Here is a 16,511-nt window from a genome sequence, read left to right as displayed (position 1 = left end):
AGATATAGCTCCAATTTAAACCGATCTCCCGATTATATTTTCTTGAGCCTCAAGAGAGCGCAATTCAATATGACATTCAACAGATGTGCTAGTTATGATCCAAATCGGTCATAACCTGATATAGCTGCCATATAAACCAATCTCGGATCTTGACTTTTCCGCCCTCTAGAGGGCGCACGTATTACTCGATTAGGCTGAAATTTTGCATGAGGTGTTTTTCACTTCCAACAATTATGCTAAGTATGGTCTAAATCGGTTCATAACCTGATATAGCTCCCATATAAACCGATCTCCAGATTATACTTATTGACTCTAGAGGGCGTAATTCTTATCCGATTTGGCTGAAATTTCGCACAGTGACTTTTTTGTGACCTCTAATATACATGTCAAATATGATCTGAATCGATCAATAACCTGTTTCAGTAACCTCTGACATACGTGCCAAATATGGTCAAAACTGGTTCATAACCTGATATAGCTTCCATATAAATCGATCTCACAATTTTTTTGCTTGAGCCCCTATAGGGCGCAACTCTTATGGACAAAATCGGTTCATAACCTTATATACTTCTAATAGCATAGCAATTCTTATCCATTTTACTTTCTTTGCTTACAAAGAGATACCTGGCAAAGAACTTAACAAATGCGAAGCATGGTGGAGGGTATAGAAGATTCGGCCCGGCCGAACTTAGCACGCTTTTACTTGTTTTTTGACTTTCAATGCCCATGCCTAGGTTTGTCCGAATCTTATATAGCTTCCTATTTTATATCTGGAGCCCTTTGAAGGTCCAAATCTCATATATAGACATTATTGAAAATTTTGTATTTTCCCCCACCCACTTTATTGCAGCTCATCGACACCCCTGCCCTATTAGAATAACTTGGGATTTTCACTTTTGGTTTTATTCTATTGTCATCGAGTTGGTGTATGAATTTTTACCATCACAACTCTGTAATTAACAATAATTTCACGGTTAACAAAATATTTGTATTATTTAACAATTTGTTAACATTTAAACTCATCGACTGCGACTGTGTGTTGTGCAGTGGCATTTTCATCAGAAAAAATCTCGGCCACACATTTTAAGCCATGAACCAACCAACTAACAAACTTCTCCCATTATTCCAAGCACCTAAGCTATACGTAAGCCAAACCCATTTTAAAGAGAGCGAGAGTGTGGGTGATGGATGTCCCACAATCATTCACATCATGATGGTGTCAACAATTATGCCCCAAAGCAAAGCAAAGCTGTGTTGACCAACTGACTTTTCATTTAATTACACTTGACTGGGTTGGCTTCAATATTCAATAACAAAAAATTACCAAAACGATTAAAATCAAATGATTTTCAATTTTTCATAGCAATCTCTTCAAAAAAAATTATTTGCTATTCGGTTACACGTTTGGAGGCCCACCAATCATCCATCCATGCATTTGCTGATATGTTAAGTGTGAAAATGGGCTAACAATTCGTTGCAGATGGTTTAATCCATCAATCTGGGGAGATTCATAATCAGACCCACTTAAAAACAAATTGAAATTAATTATAAACATATTTAAAAATGTAATCAACTAGATTACACAACTCTAACTACTTAAGTGGTATGAGCAAAAAATTATGCACTCAAAAAAATATACCCAACACTTTTTGTAAAGTCTTTTATATTTAGCAAAGTCTTAAATAAAGCCAGTACACTATAGGGCATATTTACAAAATGTTTTGGAAAATATAGACTGATTCGGAAACTACTTGGCATATTGGAAGTCATAACTCAATAACTTTATTCCTAATTTCAGCCAAATCCTATGAAAATTGGTGCTTCGAAGGGCTCAAGAAGTCAAATTGGAGGATCGGTTTATATGGGGGCTATATCTGTTTATAGATCGATTCGGATCATACATGCCATGGATATTGGAAGTAAATTCAAGTCTTTGTTCCAAATTTAATGCTAGCCGCTTGAAATTTTGCACATGTACTTGTTATTGATGTAGGTCGATAGGGTTTGCAAATGGACCATATTGGTTCAGACTTGGATATAGCCCCCATGTAAATCGATCCCCTGATTTGACTTCGTGAGCGCTTAGAAGCCTCAATTTCTAACGGATTTGGCTGAAATTTGAAACAAAAAATTGAGCTACGACTTCCAATATCCATGCTGAGTATGATTCGAATCGGTCTATAAACAGATATAGCCCCCATATAAACCGTTCCCCCGATTTGACTTCTTGAGCTCTTAGAAGCCTGCATTTTTATCCGATTTGGCTGAAATTAGGAACAAAGACTTGCATTATGACTTCTAACATTCGTGACAAGTATGACGTGAATCGGTCTATAAACAGATATAGCCCCCCTTAAGCCGATCCCCCGATTTGAATTCTTGAACCCTTAGAAGCCCCAATTTTCATCGGATTTGGCTGAAATTTGCAACAAAGACTTGAGCTATGACTTCCAATATCCGTGCTGAGTATGATCCGAATCGGTCTATAAACAGATATAGCCCACATATAAACCGATCCCCGATTTGACTTCTTGAGCTCTTAGAGGTCCCAATTTGCATCGGATTTGGCTGAAATTTTAAACAAATTATGACTTCCAATATCCAAGCCAAGTATGATCCTAACCGGTCTATAAACAGATATTGCCCCTCATATAAACCGACGCCAGATTTGACTTCTTGAGCCCTTAGAAGCCTCAACTTTCATCCGATTTGGCTGAATTTTGAAACAAAGATTTGAGTTATGGCTTCCAATATCCATGCCAACTATGATTTGAATCGGTCTATAAACAGTTATAGCCCCCATATAAACCGATCCCCGCATTTAAATTCTTAAGCCTTTAGAAGCCGAAATTTTCATCCGATTTGGCTGAAATTTGGAACAAAGACTTAAGTTATGACTTCCAATATTCATGCCAATTATGATCTAATTTGGTCTATAAACAGATATAGCCCCCATATAAACCGATCCCCTGATTTGAATTCTTGAGCTTCTAGAAGCCTCAAGTTTTATCCGGATTCGGCTAAAATTTGGAACAAAGACTTGAGTTATGACTTCCAACATTCATGGCAAGTATGATGCGAATTGGCTAATAAACAGATATAGCCCCCATATAAACCGATCCCCCGATTTGACTTCTTAAGGCCCTAGAAGTCTCAATTTTTATCCGATTTGGCTGAAATTCAGAATAAAGACTTGAGTTATGACTATCAACATCCATGCCAACTATGATACGAATCGGTTTATAAACAGATTTAGTCTCTATACAAACCGATCCCCCGATTTGACTTCTTGAGCCCCTAGAAGCCTAAATTTTCATCCGATTTGACTGCAAAATTGGAACAATGACTTGAATCATGATTTCCAACATCCATCCCAAGTATGATCCGAATCGGTCAATATGGTGATATAGGTACCGTACCCTAAGTACCGATATCCCGATTCATTTAATAAGGGTACACTTTTAGTGGAATCCATGGTGGTGGGTACCCAAGATTCGTCCCGGCCGAACTTAGCACGCTTTTACTTATTTTCATATAATTTGTTTGTGTGTCAATGTTGAAAGTCTTAACTACTGTTATTCAAACATGTTTTTTATCATATCTTCATTGCAATATTTTGTCAATTATACTTTTCGGCATTCGAATTCTTTATACTTATACAGTTCTTTTCATTTGTTCAATAACAAAAAAAATCTTTGTTTTTAGAATTAGTAATTGAATTTTCTGCGATCCAACATTTAGCGAGAGGTCATAGAGGAAAAATTCAGAGAACACAGGTTTTGTTAAACTGCATGAAATCTTAATTTTAATATAAAAATTATTAAATATATACTTAGTTGTTGTTTTGTTTTTAACTTTAATATATTTTTTTTGAACTTGCACTTTGTGTAATTTTCAATGCAACAGATTTTTTTCCGTTTTCAAAGAAAAAAAAATGTCAATGGTTTTTTGGTTCATTGATTTATATATCACAAAAAATTGATTTATATATCACAATTTCCATATTCAACATTTTCACCACATTATTTATGTTCGATTTAATTTTCAATGCCATACTGCATTTCATCTCATTTTTCTTTAATTTATATTTTCTATACATTATACTCACATTTCACCACATCTAATCCACACACTACTATGAATATGAGGAAATAATCAAAAAACTTGTGCACAAAACTCCACTGGCATTTGGTCATTTTCTAAGTGAACCGATTTTCACGCAAGGATGTTAAATCCACTAGTCTGACACGCACTCACTCGATTGTTGAAATGCTAAATTGAACTTATTGAACTACGGAGCTCTACTAAATGCGTTCACATCGACAGCGGTATATCACCGGAGAATGTTTAAAAAATAAACATTGGTACGGTAATTTAAATGATTTAATTGTACTCACCACTTACTGATTCACTCGCTCACTCACTCACCTACCTACCTACCTAACTAATAATTTCGTTTATAATTGATTTAAAAATTCAAATGACAATGAAAATAAAAACGGTATACATAGATGAGCAAAGAAAGGGTAACAACCATATTGATATGTCAATGTACGAATTCATCATAGCTTGCTTGCAAGTATGTATGTATGTATGTGCGAATGTGTCGTAATATGCCACTTTTAATAACAATTGCCTGCAAAACTGTTATAATTGTGATTTTTTTTGGCAAAAAGCACGTACTACTCATATTTCGGTATGTTCCGCAGGGTAAGTGGATTTTATAGGGTTAGTGAATTTAACAATTTCACAAATGCGTAAATCCAACAATTAGATAGACGAAAAGGTTGATTCTATTTGTGGAATAAATAGAAAATGGTTTTGAGATCCGAATATGGTTCTGGGAACCCAACATTTTTAGGAGTTCTCACGTAGTATAAACTATTCTTTGGGGTAAACAAAAAATTTTTAAAAATAGGGAAAATAACTAAAAACAAGTAAAAGCGTGCTATGCTCGGCCAGATCGAATCTTGTATACCCACCACCATGGTTTTCTCCAAAAATTTAACCATATTCACTGAGTTTGTATTTGAATTATTTTGATCTCAAGAAGCCATATCGGGATATCGGTACTTAGGGGGCCTGAATCACCATATTGACCGATTCGGATAACACTTGGCACTAATGTTGTAAGTCATAAGAAAGGTTTTTGGGCCAATTTCAGGCGAATCATGTAAATAATAAGGCTTCTAAGGACGCTGGAAGTCAAATCCGGGGAACGGTTTATCTGGGGGCTATATCTGTTTATAGACCGATTCGGATCATACTTTGCAAGAATGTGTGAAATCATAATTCAAGCCTTTGTTCCAAATTTCTGCCAAATTCGACTAAAATTGCAGCTTATAAGGGCTCAAGAAGTCAAAACCGGGAGTCGGTTTGTATGGGTGCTATATCTGTTAATAGACAGATTCAGATCATACTTGACATCGATGTTGGAAGTCATAACTTAAGTCCTGTTCAAAGTTTCAGCCAAATCGGACGAAAATTGAGGCTTCCAAAGCCTCAAGAAGTTAAATCTGGGGATCGGTTTATATGGAGGCTATATCTGTTTTAAGACCGATTCGGACCATATTTGCCATGGATGTTGGAAGTCGGAATTTATCTGCTATCTCATAAAGTATATATATTCTGGATCGTCATGACATTCTAAGTCGATCTAGGCATGTCCGTCCGTCTGCCCGTCTGTGGAAATTACGATAGCGGTCGATCGCGTAAAGCTAACCACTTGAAATTTTACAGAGATACTTAATATTGATGTAGGTCCTTGGGGATTGAAAATGGACCATAACGGTTCAGATTTGAATATAGCTCCCATCTTAACCGATATCCCGATTTTTGCCCCTAGAAACCGCAACTGTTGTCCGATTGAGCTGTGTTCTGTTGTGACCTCCAACCAAGCCAATTATGGTCCAAAGGAAGGCTTAAGGAGCTGCCAATCATTTAAGTCAACTGGACTTGATGGTATATTTCCGGTTACTACAGAAGGAGGCGGACTATATGGCAGTAATTTTCACGGCACGCATAAGACTTGCATATACTTCGAAAGCCTGGTAGGGGGCAATGGTGGTATTTATAACCAAGCCCGGTAAGGCATGTTATTCGACACCAGAGTCCTACAAACCCAAAAGCCTAACGTCCTTTCTACTCAAAATCATGAAACGTAGTGTGGACACCATGATAAAGAGAAGGACATCCAGCGAAATGCCCAAATACAAACAGCATGCCTATGTCAAGGGAAGGTCGGTGGAGACTGCCCCGCACGAGGTTGTGCATAAAATAGAAAAATCATTCGACGCCAAGACGTACACATTGGTGGTATGCGTTGACATCGAGGGGGCTTTCAACAATGTGCGGACCGACACACTTATCCAATTCTTAGGCCAGTACCGAGTGGACCGGATCCTTAGAGACTGTATAAACCATATGCTAAGAAACAGTTGGATAAATTGTGTGTCCCATGACGTAAATATGAGGGAGAAAGTGGCACAGGGCACGCAGCGGGGGCGCATTTTATCGCCACTCCTATGGGTGACCACCGGATACGGGATAGCTGTGAGCACCACACAGGCTGGAACATTGAGCTCCAATTTGTGCGGTGTTCATTGCTGTCACGAGAAGCTTAGCTGCGAACTACCAGGCACGTCCACAGGTTGCGGATAGTGGAATGTTCCATACGAAGTAGCTGCAAAGGCAGTCGCGGACAATCAGCGACATCTAGGGAAGAGTCTCAAGGAGAGGCCGGGAGGCACCGTCTCTTGCACAAATACTGAGTGCCTATGATGCTCAATATGGCAACGCGAGTTATTGGCGTCTTTAAATAACCAATGACCACCCTGTTCCCGCTGCGATCGGTCCTTTGGTCCGGGACGAGCTTGTTCACCTACAGGAGCTTGACGTGGATGGCTACCTCCATAGGAAAATTTGGCTACAGCAACAACAACCACCATAAATAACCATTTACAGATGCTGAATGAGGAAGTATTTGAACCCGTCTCTCACGCAGACGATGTTATAATTCAGAGGGGCAAGAATACAAACCAGCAATGCAGAAGGGCCGTAAGGTCTTGCAGAGGGCACACGACTGAACTAAACCTAGGGGTCTCAATGTGTACCCAGAGAAGATTGAAATCTGCCTGTTCACGAGGAAGACGAAGGTGCGCCAATTTAACGCACCACGTTTCCTCAACAGAACGATTTCGATGCCTGACAAGGTCAAATACTTAGAAGTGATATTGGAGAGGAACCTGAATTGGAGATATCAAATTCAGGAGGGTCCCGAGAAGCCTCACAGGTGCTGGGCAGTATATAGACGGGTCGTAGGCTCGAAATGGGGCCTGAATCCGAAGATAGCCCACAGGCTCAACAGGAGCGTGATTAGACCAATACTTACTTACGCCTTAGTAGTTTGATGGTAAGGATAATACAACAGGTTCAGAGAACATGTTGTCCTGGCACAGACGGAACGATGAGGACCACGCCCCCAAGGGCACTGGAGACTATTCTAGATATCCGACCCACAGACATACAGGTTAGGCGTTAGGCAGCGACTGCGACTATGAGACTAAGGCGATGGGATAATGGATAGAGAATACGAGCGTTATAATCAAAGTTACGAAAGGAAACCTGGAAGGAATGAGAAAGGTTTCCAATCTGATATCTGAGACGACATTTGAGGTCGATTGCGAGACACTGCTGCCAACGGCACAGTCTTGGACCGACGGAACCCTAGTATTGCCATCTGGAAGATCATGTTACACGGAGGGATCAAAGCTGGAGGACAAAGTGGGACTGGGGGGAAAGGCGACGAAAATCCTATGGAAAGATCCAGATCGTGAGAAGACTAGGCTATTACTGAAAAGAAGTAAGGAGGATATCAGTATAGCTTTTGGTATTATAAAGGGACTCATAAGACTACGAGCTAACTTATGCAGTATTGGTGCGGCAAGTGATAGCATGTATAGGGGATGTGGGGAAGTTGATCAGACGTGAGAGAATGGAGAATGGAGAACAATTACGGATCTTGTCATTAACATGGTATTCCTGACTTGGATTTTTTTCAAGTTTGCTTTTTAGTATTTCGAATATCAGGGAGATCGCTATTCGTTTCATACTTGCCATGGATATTGAAAATCGTAACAGAATTCTTTGTGCCAAATTGAACAAGAATTGAGGCCTTAAGGGGTTTCAGAAGTCAAATAGGGAGATGGGTTATTCATAATAGGATTGTTCTTAATGTCGGAATCTTTTGGATTTTATTACTTTTTTCTGGGTGATATAAACATTATCTTGCACCACAGTGTGGGTGTGGAGTATAAACATCCTCCACATGGTTGAAGTCAACCTTATTTAAATTATAACAGTTCCCCATAACCTTTTCCGTCTCGAATGTTAATGATTAGTAAATGTGTTAATAAACACAATTTTAAGCCCATTTTTCGCATTGACATTGAAAGCTGGCTTTAAAGTTGTCACAAAAATAATTGCAAAAGAAAATTCGAAATAAAAACAATTCACATTTGTTTGGCTTGCAATTAACATTGATTTATTATACCCACGACCATAGGATGGGGGTATACTAATCCAGTCATTCCGTTTGTAACACCTCGAAATATTCGTCTAAGACCCCATAAAGTATATATATATTCTTGATCATCTCGACGTTCTGAGTCGATCTAGCAATGTCCGTCCGTCCGTCGAAATCACGATAGCGATCGAACGCGTAGAGCTAGATACTCGAACATTGATGTAGGCTGTGGGGGATTGCAAATGGGCCATATCGGTTCAGATTTAGATGTAGCTGCTATATAAAGGAGGCCACCATAGCGCAGAGGTTAGCATGTCCGGATTCGAATCCTGGCAAGACCACCAGAAAAAAATTTTCAGCGGTTGTTTTCCCCTCCTTATGCTGGCAACATTTGTGAGGAACTATGCCATGTAAAACTTCTCTCCAAAGATGTCATCATGGTCCTGTTCCTTAGTGGAATGTTCATGGGCAAAATTTTGACCCCCGATTTTACATCTTGAGCCCTTACAAGCTGCAATTTTTGTCCGACTTGGCGGAAATTTTGCGTTTAGTGTTCTGTTAGACTTCCAACAACTGTACCAAGTACAGTCGGAATCGGTCTATAACCTGATATAGCTCCCATATTAACCGATCCCCCGATTTGGCTTCTTGAGCCCTTACAAGCCGCAATTTGTTAGCAGAATCCATGGTGGTAGGTTCCCAAGATTCGGCCCGGCCGAACTTAGCTCGCTTTGGCTTGCTTCATTTAATTTTATTGAATATTTTTTTTTATTCAGAATGTTTTGTTGATTGGATTTTTTTTTTCAAATTTATTTATTTGTTATGCATAATGGAATAAGAGATTAATTTGTTTAACACAGGTGATGATTTGAAGTATTAGAACAAACAACATGTTATACAAATAAATATTTATAGTTATAATAACCTCTAAAACATGTGCCGACTATCCTTTTTTATTTATTTTATAATCCTTAAAAGCATTTACTATTTAAATAGTATGTATTTACGAGTCTTAATGCCAGTTACACACAGAAAAGCTTTAAGTACTCGCATAAGTTTATAAATATATTTGCCAGAGCAATTACATATGTGCTGTAGCTCTATTTCCCATATTTACAATCCGTAAACATTTCAGATTGATGCTAAAAATGAAACCGAATACAAATATTTTGAGATAAACTCCAAATTCAATATGGCATTTTGCGAATTCCAACTAACCTGCACAAATTTGAAGATTTCCAAAAGTATGTCACTGGCTCTCTTACAATTTCCTATTTGGGTTTTAAACCGTGCTCCATTCATTGATTCACCCGAACGTTTACCCCAATCTGGAGAGAATGTCAATTGACATTGGACACAAGTTGCAATCAATAGTAGGCCTAAGAGAGCACTTTGTAAGACTACAGCACGTAAGGAATTCATGGTGATTACTGTTTCCTATGAGTTGTTAGCGCAGCCTTTTATACTCTAAAGGAAATTCCTTCAAGGATAATACATCATTGTTTTGCCTACCCGGGAAGGCTTTGATGAAAATGGAATACAAATTTAAATCATTTTAGTTGACGTCATCTTGGATTTGTATGGTATCTTTAAAATTACATTCATTCAACAGTGGGAATATTGGTCGCAAGACAAAGGAAACCAAAATGTTTTTTACAGTTTTAAATTATTTTAAGTTATATTTAGGGAGTAGAGTGGACCCCCAGTGTGAACTCCCGAAAGTGGATATGCATTTTGTGCTCTACTCCCAAAAACCATTCATTTGAGCCCCACATTTCCATAATCGGCAAATATGTCCGGTTTGGGGGGTATTTTGGCCACTCAGTGACTTGGCCCTGAAAATATATATATATCAGATTCGTGTTCTACCCTGAAATACCTCAAATTTGAGCCCCATATTGCAATGGTCAGCAAATACGTCCTAATTGGCTGGTGTCATGGGGGTGAGGTGGCTCCATAGACACTCTTTCCCGAGTATAGATATGAGATTCGTGCTTTACTCCCAAGGACGTTTCATTTGAGCCCCATATGATATGGTCGCAAATTCTTCATCTTTGGGGGTGTTTTTGAGGAGGGGCGGCCCCCAAAACACTTGGTCCCGCCTTTGAATATCAGATTCCTATTCTAAACTCAAATACGTTTTAATTGAGCCCATATTGCCATTGTCCGCAAATATGTCCGATTTAGAGGCTTTTTGGGGGTTGGGGTTCCCCAAACACTTGATCCAAAAATTGGATATCAGATACGTTTTTTAATTCTAAATACCTTTCACTTGAGTCCCATATTGTCGTGGTTGTTCTATAAATATATTCGGTAGGTTTTGGGGTGAGACGGCCCCCTAGGTACCTTATCCGAAATTTGGGAACCAAATTTTTGTTCTTATGTTTTTATAAGAGAGCACACAAAATCGCACCAGTGATTTCCGAGATCTGGCGTTTCTGAAAATTAGTTTAAGGATGATGGTCCGCCCCCCGTTTAAATTTCAAAATATTAAGTACCCTATTTTCACCGCGGGTTCATAATGAACCATCTGTGAAAATTACAAGAAAAATGGTCCCACATTTGGCTATCAGATTCGTATTCTACACTCAAATACCTTTAAATTGTGCCCCATATTGCCATGGTCGGCAAATATGTCCGACATAGGCGTGTTTTTGGGGATTAGGGTGGTCCCCCAAACACTTGGTCCGAAAATTGGGTATCAGATACGTTGTTTAATCTTAAATACCTTTCATTTGAGTCCCATACTGTCGTGGTTGGTTTATATATATATTTGGTAGGTTATGGAGTGGGACGGCCCTCCCTAGGGACCCCATCCAAAATTTGGATATCAAATTTTTATTCTTCTATAAGAGAGCACACAAAATTTTGCTTAAATCGCAACACCCATCTCCGAGATCTGGCGATTCTGAAAATAAGTCTAAGAATGAGGGCCATTTGGCAGAAATTTTGCATGTATTGTTCAGCTACAACTTTCAACACCTGTGCCAAATACGATCCAAATCGGTATATAACCTGATATAGCTCCCATATAAAACAATATCGCGATTTGACATCTTGAGCCCCTGGAATCCTCCGATTAGGCTTAAATTTTCCACATAGTGTTCTCTTATGACTTGCCACATCTGTGCCGAGTACGGTCCAAATCGGTATATAACCTGATATAGCTCCCATATGAAACAATATCGCGATTTGACTTCCTGAACCCCTGGAAGCCGCAATTTTTGTACGATTTGGATCAAATTTTGAACAAAGTGTTCAGTTATAATTTCCAACAAGTGATTTAAGTACGGTCCAAGTTGCTATATATCCTGATATAGCTCCCACATATAACCCGATACCCCGATATATCTTCCTAAGCCCCTGGAAGCCACAATTTTTGTCAGATTTGTCGGAAATTGTCTATGCGGTGTTCAATTACGGCTTCCAACAACTGTGCTATAATCTCATATAGCTCCCATACAAACCGATCTCCCGATTTGACTTCCCTTACAAGCCTCAATATTTCTCCGATTTGGCTTTAGTTTTCCATGCGGCGTTCTGTTACTTCTAACAAGTGTGCCAAGTACGGTCCAAATCAGTCTATAACCTGATATAGCTCCCATATAAACCGGTCTATCGATTATCCATGTTCGGTTCCTAGAAGCTTTAATTTTTGCTGGTTTGACAGAAGTTTGGTATGTAGAATAAAATTATGCCGTCAATTAAATTTAGTTTGTATAAATTTTTAGCAGAATCCATGGTAGTGGGTTCCCAAGATTCGGGCCGGCCAAACTTAGTGTTAAAACTTGAAAACACCTCCATTTTTCAAACGCAAAGCCCAGATACCCTATTCGGACTTATGTTTTTTTATATCCTCCACCATAAGACGGGGAATACTAATTTCGTCATTCTGTTTGTAGCACCTCGAAATATGCGTCTAAGACCCCATTAAGTATATATGACTTGATCGTCATGAAATTTGTGTTCAGAAATACGTTCTCCCCGGATTTAATGGCTGCCTGGCTGGTCGTTATGACATTTAATCTTAGCCATTCCACCACTTCCTTAATTGCAAGGATCTCCGCTGGATACACACATCAGTGGTCAGCTAACCTTTTCGATATGACCAGTTCTGAATCTTTAGAGTACACCCCAAACCCAACCCGGTCGTTTAGTTTGGAACCATTCATATAGAAGTCTATATAAATTCTATTACCAGAGATATCGTAGTTCTAATCGGTTCTATCAGGAATAGTGGTACAAGGCTTTTTGTCATAAAGCGGCTTAGGTAGGGTGTAATCCACACTGCCTGGAACATCGCGACAGCGAGAGAACCCTCTATGTGGCCAACTAGGTCGTGCTGCTGCCGCGACAGGCGATCTCCAGGGATCTTTGCCTTAAGATAAGTTTCTCTCCACCTCTCAAGAGTCTTCAGCATAAAGGATGACAGACTAATAGGACGAAAATCATTCGCCTTCGTGTGGTAAGGTTTTGCTGCTTTCGGAATGAAAATGACCTTCGTGGCAAGATTGACTTGGAACGCGATTCTATTGTCATTCTACATGTGAGTGTTACAAACAAAGTTATAATACTTTGTACTAGAGTAGTGTTGAAAGGCTTAAACTTAGAACTCATCATATTTAAATCTATTAATGAACCCATTTGTAGCAATGAAATTTGACGCACCCCTTGAATTATTCACAAAAATAATTGCTAAAAATATTTAAAAATAAAAACAATGCTCCGTTGTCTTGTGCAATTAACATCGATTTATTTCATTAAATTTTATTTGAATTTTATACTCTTTATGTTTGATTTTATATTCATTCATTTGTTATATCTGCTATATACAATAAGGATGATCTAATGATCTTTTGAATATTTGAAGAATTAAAACAAAAAGAAAACGGTGTGTTATACAAGTATGTAAATATAATAACCTATAAAACATGTGCCGACTACCCTTTTTTTAATTATCTCATAATTCCTATAAGCATTATTTATAATATATATATATAAACTTATATATTAGTTACACACAGAAAGGCATTAATTATTTTTTAATTTAATTTTCCAGAGCTATTAATTATCCGACATTATTCCCGATGTTTGCAATCCAAAAAAATTTGAGCCTGATTCTAAAAACAAAATCAAATGTAAATATTTAGAATTATTCTACGTTTTGTTAATTAGACAAACCTGCACAAATTTGAAGATTTCCAAAAGCATTTCACTGGCTGTCTTACAATTTCCTGGTTGAGTTTCAAAAAGTGGTCCACTCATCGATCCACCCGAACGTTTACCCCAATCTGGAGAGAAAGTCAATTGACATTGGACACAAGTCGCAATCAAGAGCAGGACCAAAACAGCACTTGGAGAGACTACAGCACGTAAAGAATTCATGATGATTTCTGTATGATTTGAGAAGTTTTCGCTGCCTTTTATACTCTGAAAGAGTTTCCTCCGAGATTGACATATCCTTGTTTCGCTTTGTATACCATGAAGGGCTTTAATGAAAATGAACTACATTTTAATTGAGTTTTTGTCGTCATTTACACTTGTATGGTATCCTTAAAATGTATTATTCCTATTTTATATACTTAAACAACACGAAACAGTTTTAGTAAAAAAAGAAAAAATACTTAAAGCTATTGCCCAAAAAGTAATTGCGGATTTTTTAAAAGAAAGTAAATGCATTTTTGATAAAACTAAGAATGAACTTAAATCAAATATACTTTTTTACACTTTTTTTCTAAAGCAAGCTATTGTAAAAGTAACAGCTGATAACTGACGGAAGAAAGAATGCAATTACAGAGTCACAAGCTGTGAAAAAATTTGTTAACGCCGACTATATGAAAAATCCGCAATTACTTTTTGGGCAACCCAATATTTTACTAACTATCGTCCTATCACCCCCAAAAATTATATTTTAACAAGTAAAAACGTGCTAAGTTCGGCCGGGCCGAATCTTATATACCCTCCACCATGGATCGCATTTGTCGAGTTCTTTTCCCGGCATCTCTTCTTAGGCAAAAAAGGATATAAGAAAAGAGTTGCTCTGCTATTAAAACGATATCAAGATATGGTCCGGTTCGGACCACAATTAAATTATATGTTGGAGACCTGTGTAAAATTTCAGCCAATTCGTATAAGAATTGCGCCCATTGGGGCTCACGAAGTAAAATAGAGAGAACGATTTATATGGGATCTGTATCGGGCTATAGACCGATTCAGACCATAATAAACACGTTTGTTGATGGTCATGAGAGGATCCGTCGTACAAAATTTCAGGCATATCGGATAATAATTGCGACCTCTAGGGGTCAAGAAGTCAAGATCCCAGATCGGTTTATATGGCAGCTATATCAGGTTATGAACCGATTTGAACCTTATTTGACACAGTTGTTGAAAGTAAAAATAAAATACGTCATGCAAAATTTCAGCCAAATCGGATAGGAATTGCGCCCTCTAAAAGCTCAAGAAGTCAAATCCCCAGATCTGATTATATGACAGCTATATCAGGTTATGGACCGATTTCAACCATACTTGGCACAGTTGTTGGATATCATAACAAAATACTACGTGCCAAAATTCATTCAAATTGGATAAGAATTGCGCACTCTAGAGGCTCAAGAAATCAAAACCCCAGATCGGTGTATATGGCAGCTATATCAGGTTATGGACCGATTTAAACCATACTTGGCACAGTTGTTGGGTATCATAACAAAACACGTCGTGCGAAATTCCATTTCATTCGGATAAGAATTGCCCCCTCTAGAGGCTCAAGAAGTCAAGACCCAAGATCGGTTTATATGGCAGCTATATCAGGTTATGGGCCGATTTGAACCATACTTGGCACAGTTGTAGGATATAATAACAAAATACGTCGCGCACAATTTCATTCTGATCGAATAAGAATTGCGCACGCTAGAGGCTCAAGAAGTCAGGACCCAAGATCGGTTTATATGGCAGCTATATCAGGTTATGGACCGATTTGAACTATACTTGGCACAGTTGTTGGATATAATAACAAATCACGTCGTGCAAAATTTCATTCTGATCGGATAAGAATTGCGCACGCTAGAGGCTCAAGAAATGAAGACCCAAGATCGGTTTATATGGCAGCTATATCAGGTTATGGACCGATTTAAACTATACTTGGCGCAGTTGTTGGATATCATAACAAAACACGTCGTGCAAAATTTCATTCCAATCGGATAAGAATTGCGCACTCTAGAGGCTCATGAAGTCAAGACCCAAGATCGGTTTATATGGCAGCTATATCAGGTTATGGACCGATTTGAACCTTACTTGGCACAGTTGTTGGATATAATAACAAAACACGTCGTGCAAAATTTCATTCCAATCGGATAAGAATTGCGCACTCTAGAGGCTCAAGAAGTCAAGACCCAAGATCGGTTTATATGGCAGCTATATCAAAACATGGACCGATATGGCCCATTTACAATACCAACCGACCTACACTAATGAGAAGTATTTGTGCAAAATTTCAAGCGGCTAGCTTTACTCCTTCGGAAGTTAGCGTGCTTTCGAGAGACAGACGGACGGACGGACGGACAGACGGACGGACATGGCTAGATCGACATAAAATGTCACGACGATCAAGAATATATATACTTTATGGGGTCTCAGACGAATATTTCGAGTAGTTACAAACAGAATGACGAAATTAGTATACCCCCCATCTTATGGTGGAGGGTATAAAAAGTAACAAGTAAAAAGGCGTTAAGTTCGGCCGGGCCGAACTTTGGATACCCACCTCGGATATATATGTAAACCACCTTTCGTCATAATCCGGTGAAAAATGCCCCCATGGCAGCTTTATCGAAATATGGTCCGATTTGGACCAAATTCGACACGGATATTGAGTGGTCTATTAAGTGCAAGTCATTGTTCAATTTTGCAAACCGGGGCTGGTCTGGATCATATTTGATTGAGGTGCCGATAACTCTTATATGAGTCATAGTGTCAGCAAAATAGCGCA

The 16,511-nt window shown here is 38.5% G+C and overlaps 2 protein-coding genes across 2 annotated transcripts; both read right to left on the bottom strand.

Moving 5' to 3' along the window:
- Positions 1–9,378: 9,378 nt before the first annotated feature.
- On the bottom strand, positions 9,379–9,946 carry LOC131994232 (adipokinetic hormone-like). The gene is made up of 2 exons (XM_059360826.1): positions 9,743–9,946; positions 9,379–9,666 (listed from the first exon to the last, which is right to left on the bottom strand). Exons 1-2 carry the CDS (start codon positions 9,944–9,946, stop codon positions 9,625–9,627), a joined length of 246 nt encoding a protein of 81 aa, XP_059216809.1. The 3' UTR covers positions 9,379–9,624.
- A 3,400-nt stretch (positions 9,947–13,346) lies between these two features.
- On the bottom strand, positions 13,347–13,935 carry LOC106086159 (adipokinetic hormone). The gene is made up of 2 exons (XM_013250716.2): positions 13,706–13,935; positions 13,347–13,644 (listed from the first exon to the last, which is right to left on the bottom strand). The coding sequence occupies exons 1-2, from the start codon at positions 13,907–13,909 to the stop codon at positions 13,603–13,605; spliced, it is 246 nt and encodes an 81-aa protein (XP_013106170.1). The 5' UTR covers positions 13,910–13,935; the 3' UTR covers positions 13,347–13,602.
- Positions 13,936–16,511: the final 2,576 nt, after the last annotated feature.

Source organism: Stomoxys calcitrans, chromosome 1, assembly GCF_963082655.1.
Source record: "Stomoxys calcitrans chromosome 1, idStoCalc2.1, whole genome shotgun sequence".
Classification (NCBI taxonomy): domain Eukaryota; kingdom Metazoa; phylum Arthropoda; class Insecta; order Diptera; family Muscidae; genus Stomoxys; species Stomoxys calcitrans.
The sequence above is the reverse complement of the archived record's forward strand: the minus strand, read 5'-3'. Positions and strand labels throughout refer to the sequence as shown.